Genomic DNA, 6961 nt, shown 5'->3' with positions numbered 1-6961 from the left:
TTCCTATTGTTTTCCAAGCATCTGCCCAGCCACTGCCTTGAGCTGGGACTGCAGGGCTGACCTTTGGCTTAGCTGTCCTTATCACAGTGAGTAAACCATCAGTTCCTCTGAGCTACAGTGATTCCATTAAATGCTCAGGATGACTCCGTTAACGTTTCTTTAGTAATTAACCCTTTGAAATACTTTGCAATGCTTCTCTTTACTCTTTTCACAAGCTGGCCTAGATTTACTGGTAAAAACAAACGCCTCTCAGGAGGACCAAGCAGAGGTTGAGACGTCAAGGCAGAAAGATGCGGCAGCTCGGGACAGCTCAGCCTGGTGGGACCGAGGGCTGCTGACCGACGGCCACGGCCCTCCTTACCCGGCCCACGGTGAGGAGATTTTCTCCTCGTAAGATCGCACCATGTGCCCAGGAAGGCTCCCACTCGGCTGCTGAACTTTCTGGCGCCCCTTCTTTCTGCACATCGCCGCAGGTTTTGCATCGACAGCCACGCTGACACCCCAAGGCAGATCCCTAGGGCTGCCTCGCCGGCAGAAGTTGAGGCAGATGAAACAAAAAGCCGCGACCCCTCGGCACCATCCCGCACCAGCCCTAGCGGAGGCAGCACCTCCTCGCACAAGTGCCCGCAGCCGCCTTCTCCTCCGCCCCGCCGGCAGCTGCCCGCCCCGCTGTGGGAGCGGCACTCCTCCCGGGGCAGCGGCCGGAGCTCCCGCCTGCTTTCCCCGCCTCCTCTACCGCTGCCTCCGAGCCGTCCCTCAGTCTGTCTCTCGCCTCGCAGGTATCCGGAGCGGGCGGGGCTGGCGCTGCTCGGAGCCATGAAGCGCTCTCTGTGGCGGCTGTGCCAGTCGCGGGAGAAGGCGGCCGCGTCCAGCGCCTACCAGGGCGTCGTCTGCGAGGCCGATGCCGCTTCCGTCGCCTCGCAGGATGTCTTCAAGGTGCGTGGGGACGGCGGTCCCTTGGGGAGGTGTGGAGACCGAGGGAGAAAAGCTGGCACCCAGGGCTGGGCTGTGTGTGCGGGACTCGGGCGAGATGGGCTGGCGGTGCTGGAGGGCTGTGAGGTGGTCAGGTGGGGCTCTGGGGCAGTTGTAGGGGGCTGCTGATGGTTACGTTCCTAACAAACATTCCTCCAAGCGATCCTTTTCGTGGGATCCTGTTGAGGGCTGCGCTCTCCCCTTGCTCATCTGAAGAGCTGTGCTGTGTTGACTGGAGGTTGATGTGGCAATAAGTACACTGTCTGTCTTGTAAAAGTGTCCCAAAAAGAAAGTTGAGATGAACTCGTATAAAGGGAAAGGGAAACATCACAGCCTTCAAGCATGAAATTGCTTCTGGGCAGGATGCAGTCAGTGCCCTCTTCCATAGAGAACAGAACCAGAAGTGATGTACTCCTGTGCTGTGATGGAGAGCTAGGCTGAGCATCTTTTAATAGTAGGAATAATTAAGTCAGTGAAGAGGTTGGTTATGATACAAATGATAACCCATTCATAAAAATCTCCAAAGTTCCCTAAACATGTATGCCAAAGAGCATAGAAGGGTTTCGTGACCTCAAGAGATCGTTTCCAACTGTATTTTGTGTGCTGGCTGTTGTCTGGGGCAGTTGGACCACTGCATGAGGTGGGATGGTGCTGCTCTGAGGGTCGTCTGTCCCTCTGGAACTGGTCACAAGGAGCAGAAAGAGCTGCTGCTGGGTAAAAGCCTCGCTCTGCTTTTTTGTTTGGTTGTTTTTTTTTAACTACATGGCAAATCTAACTTTCTTCTTCCTTTCTTATTTTGTTCACGAAGCTCTGCAGTCTTATTTTTGGTATTAGAAATTCTTGATGTGCAGTATTTCAGCCCTATTTTGTCCTACATGCATAAGAAGTCCCAACTTAAAAAGCCATGAAATGTGATCTAAATTAGGGGAAAGATTTAAAATTCATTACAACTAAAATTGCATTATAAAGGAAGGAGGATTACAAGATTGTTTCCTGGTTGCCTGTATATAAGACTCTATAAAAAAGTTTTCTTAAATAGATTTTTAGAGTGTATAATGTGTAGATATTTGTGTATGCAATTGATCTCTGATTTTTATGGCTGTTGAGTCATTCTAAACAATTCTTTCGTATTGGTATCACCTGCTTTCTATTAGCTTTTTCTAATTGCACTTTTGAAGCAAACGCTACCCCTGCATTTGGCCCCAATCTCCTATATCTTTAAATTAATTTGTAGCATCATTTGCATGACTAACTTTAATGAGGTCAATGCGACTATTAAGTTGAAGGAAGTTAAACATGCGCTAAAGTGTTTGAATGAGCAGTCCTATAAGGTATATTCAATCAAAGGCAGCAAAAAATTATTCAGTTGTTGTGGCTTGAGGGATCCTGTAGAAAAAGTTTTACTTTGTTTCTGTGTTTTTTTGTTTTGTTTTGTTTTGTTTTTTCAGTTCAGGAGGCAACAGTCATTCTTTATTTTCCTGGTTTGCTTGCTCACTCTTTTTGAGGAAGGTTACATTATTTTGGTATACATTTTTTTCTTTATTCTCCCATTTCTTAGAATTCCTTTTTGGTCTTTTTAATATCTTGTAATATTTTACTATCACTTTTCCTTATATACAAGTATAGTTTTTGAAACAATCTTAACTTTCTTGAGTGAGAATCAGTACGTTTTGCATAGCGGGCTTTGGGTGCAAAGTGTAGCACAAGTGTTGGGTAATGCTGCTAGACAGCTGATCTGTCAGAGGGTTTTTGTTGTAATCCAGTGTGAAGACACTGGATTGTTTCAGTCTGAAGAGCATCCCAATGGATGCTTTTAGGGTCGTGCTGTAAACTGAAGATTTTGTTGATTGCTCTGACATACAAAAAAGCATAGAAACCCAAGGGCTAAGCTTGAAAGCCCAGCACATAAAGTCAGTCTTTGCAGAAACGTCCTGAAAAGAAGATTATTATTTTTAACCCTCTCTTAAATTCACTTATTTGGCCACAGCTGCAGAGAGGTGTAGGAGAAAGTGATGACTTTTTTTTTTTGTTGTTAGTTTTCCTGTGGTAAAAGGATCATTTTCACTGCAGAAGATGAAATAAGGTATTCTAAATTACTTACATTTTCGTTTTTTGTTCTGTTTCTCATCTGGGTGTGATTTGCCATCAGTTAAGTCAATCTGAATTTTTCAGATTACTTGATCTAATCAGGATTTGTGTATTTCTTTATGAAAATAACAGAGAAAATTTGTGTCCAAAATAGGTGATTTCAGATGGAAGTGCCTGTAGGCTGCGAAGCTTCATTAAGAAGAACCGTTCCGGACTCACCAAAGTGGATGAATTAAATGCAACCCCACTGCATCATGCTGCTGAAGGAGGCCAAATAGAATTAATGCAGTTGATTATAGAAGATTCTTCCTCTGAAGGTAATGCACATCTTACAAACTATTTTATTCAGCACAATTTAAAAATTCAAAGTGTTTGCTATCCAGCTAAAGCTGACTTGGTATGTGTTATGTTTCTACATTCAGAAAGAGTTCAAGCTATCATATTTCACGGTATATTGGGTATGATTTGGGTCACCCTTATTGTCTTGTTAGTATTTGATCTCTGTTGCGGTGATTTGATGCATCTTACTTTGTTTGGGACTCAGATTTACAGTCTTCAGATATGGAAAAACTGTAATGCACCTACAGTAAGCCTGAGTATCTTCTTTATATGAATTATTTGTCTTTCTTTTTTTATCTAAAACACTGGAAACTTCAAAGTAATTTTGTTTCTCATTCTTGTTGTTGAAGTTGTTAATACTTCCAAGTCAATTTAACACATAGTTGAATATTTTCTGATTGAATGGAAGTCATTTAGACCTGTTTTAGTGGAATTCTTATATCTTTTAATAAAACAGTCATCTTAGATTGCAGTTACATTGGTTAAACTGCAGACACATGGATGTTACTAGCCCTGAGGAAGCGCAGATGCAGAAGTAAGGCTAAGTGCAGAGGTACCCTGAAGGAGGTGCTAGTTTGTTTCGTTGTTATAATTTCATTCTTGTTTACTTAACAGTAGGGAAAGAAAACCATTTAATGAGCTAGGTCATCTGAAGAAATGTGGGGAAGAAGTGAGAAGTGGAAGATCACAGGGCCTTCAACAGTGGAAAAAAACCACTTTCTGTGAAATGAAGTTGTTCAACAGTCATTAGTCAGCATTATGAAACTGCCTAGAACTTCCAGTGCTAGGCTGAGGGCTACTGAGCAAACCAAATGGTACAGAAAAGTTTTTTATTTTTCTCTAAATGATGACCAATATAATTTTAGATTATTTGGTCTGAAAAAATGTTCTTCTTTTCAGTATATAATTTTTTGCCATGGAGTATTTTTTTGTAGTTTGTTTCCAAATGAAATCTATCTGTATATAAAGACCAGTTTTGTAATTGACATGAACTGTTTTACATCTCAGTAGATACTTGAATCATCTCCTAAATTTGCAGGCAGTTTTTTATTATCTCATATTTTAATTATTTGTACTCACTTGTTCTGTGCAGCCTCTGAAGCAGTGGCTGCAACATCAAAGAAAATAGGAAAGAGGCAAGGAAAGAAGTAAACCAAGAACTCTGGGTGTAAAAAAGATGGCATGTAATACTGGGCAAGAAATAGATAGGTGTTTCCTTCTTCCCATCCTTCAGCTATTATGATTACAGAAGGTCTAATAAAAAAAATGCATTGCTGTTTCCTAATGTTATTAAGCTTTCTCTGTGCTATTGGAGTACACTAATATTTTTAATAGACCATTTTCTCTCACCGATACACTATTTTCAGCACAGTGTTTAATTTAACCTATCACAGTATGTGAAATGTTATATTTCTCTTTTCTTTAAAGAAGTCTGCTAGCACTGATCTAAACCTTTGCTGAAAACGCTTTATTTCCACAGCATGATTGTAGCATTTGGTGATTTTGCTATCTTTTGTTTTGTTTGCTCTCCTTTGTTCTAGTATTAAATGTGATGGATGCTTCTGGAAATACCCCACTGCACTGGGCTACAAGGAAAAACCAGGTTGAAAGTGTTAGTTTACTTCTCAGTAGAGGAGCCAACCCAAACATTCTCAACTCCAATATGATGGCACCTTTGCATATGGCTATACAGTCCCTGCATAATGAAATTGTCAAGGTAAGTTTAAAGTCCACATAAATATGCAGACTTGATAAGCAGCTCAGCAGCACCTGTGTGTAGAACACTAAGACCTTGTTTATATATGCTGTATCCTGGACGTAACTCCTCATATGCTTTGTTAGGCAAACATATGTAACATACAGTGCTTGTAAAAAGGTTTGGGTGTTCTCAGGACAGTGAATAAAAAAAAAATTACAGTGAATTAAAAAAAATTAAAAAAAAAATCATAATACTGATATTTGTGTCACTGTAGTAGTTTCACAGAGAAGTCTTAAACTTTTCTGAACACAAGAACTTTTTCGAAAAAGGTTCTTTCAAACTTTTTTTGGTCATTTTACTATCTATAGTGAGAATGGTTTCATTCCATATGTGGTATTTGGATAAGAGCTTAGAATTTGTAAAGTTACTGAATTTACTAGATGAATACAGCTGTAAAACACACATAAAACTTTTAAGGCACTCTGGAGTTATTTGCAACATTTATCTTGGCTAGTCAGCTGTCTACCATAAACAATTTTGTTTTCAACAGCATTTTTCACCTGCATATTTTCACATCCATTCTCACTTTTGATTTCCTCTGCTTTTGCATTTTTAGCTGTTTCCATGCAAAAAGAACAAGTCACAAGTAAACAACTCAAGTAATGGAATAGGCCTTTGTTGTTGGGTTTTGCTAATAGTTGATTTCATGTTTTCTTAAATGTCTAGATTTTGGTCCAGCATAGCAGTACAGATGTTAATTTGGAAGGTGAAGCAGGAAACACACCTATAATGGTAGCATGTCATAAGGATAATCCTGAAGCACTAATACTCCTGGTACGTATAATTATCACAGCTTTAGATGTGATTCAGTTTGTCTTGATACAGCGTCACTCTAATCTGTTGTTCTTTGTATGATGGAGGGAAGGGTGATCATGGACTCAACACTCAGGTTATTTTGCATGCATATGTGTGCTTCTTTAATGGGATAGCCTCATGTCATTCTTATCCATTCAGTAAAGGCACTATCAGCTGGTAAAAAATTGGAATTCAGAATTTAAAAAGAACATTTTTTTCTGAGATGCCAAGTGTTTTATCTATCCCCGTGTCATTATTTTTTACAGTTTTCACTTATGTGCTTTTGGAGCATGAATAAAACTGTTCATGAAATACTTGAGAGCTCTTTGAAAGACGATGGGAGTAATTCCTAAGTATGTTCTGCAATCCCTGAGCTGTATATGCTTTGGAAAATATGAGATGTCATATTTTGCAGTTTAGAAAACTAGAAAAAATGTTAGGCCTGCTTAACTTCCTTTACTTGTTTATATGTGAAACGTATAAACGTGTGGGACATATGTGGAAAAAGTATTACCTGTTTTGTGGCGGGGGAAAAAAAAAAGATGTTTATGATTCAAGTCGTTATTGATAAGGCTACAAATGAACTTTAGTCTTTTTAGTCCATACATAAGCGTATCTGAGTGTAAAACAGGAAAAAGATATCTCAAACATAATAAAAAACTAAACAAAAAGAAGCACATCCGTGCATACATGCATGGAGGTAAGATATAACATATGCCTATATATTAACTTCATAATGTGAATGCGGTGCAAAAAAGGAGACAGCTACTGCAAATGCTGCATCTGCAGCAATGTGTTCGTTATTGAGAATTTTCTTTATGTCATTAAACTGTATGTAGGTATTAATTTTCAGATTGAAAATGGAGGAAAAATATGTAAACCAAACAAAACGGGGTGCATGCCTATCCATGCTGCTGCATTTTCAGGAGCAAAAACATGTATGGAAATCCTTTTAAAAAAAGGTAAATGCTTTTGTTCAAAAGTGGCCAGTATGATTCATTATTTTGA

The 6961-nt window shown here is 39.8% G+C and overlaps 1 protein-coding gene across 1 annotated transcript in view; it reads left to right on the top strand.

Annotated features, from left to right (window-relative positions):
• The first annotated feature begins 809 nt into the window (after positions 1–809).
• The window catches only part of TRPA1 (transient receptor potential cation channel subfamily A member 1), a 32513-nt gene continuing 26361 nt past the window's right edge, over positions 810–6961 (top strand). Inside the window, exons 1-5 of the mRNA XM_042869573.1 lie at positions 810–936; positions 3215–3377; positions 4941–5116; positions 5825–5932; positions 6807–6915. Coding sequence (XP_042725507.1) covers positions 817–936; positions 3215–3377; positions 4941–5116; positions 5825–5932; positions 6807–6915 — 676 coding nt within the window. The 5' untranslated portion in view covers positions 810–816. The remainder of the gene's footprint in view (positions 937–3214; positions 3378–4940; positions 5117–5824; positions 5933–6806; positions 6916–6961) is intronic.

This window comes from Lagopus leucura, unplaced genomic scaffold (genome assembly GCF_019238085.1).
Source record: "Lagopus leucura isolate 7727_CA_CO unplaced genomic scaffold, USGS_WTPT01 Super-Scaffold_100002, whole genome shotgun sequence".
Classification (NCBI taxonomy): Eukaryota; Metazoa; Chordata; class Aves; order Galliformes; family Phasianidae; genus Lagopus; species Lagopus leucura.
Note: the sequence above shows the minus strand (reverse complement) of the source record. Positions and strands in the feature narration are given on the sequence as shown.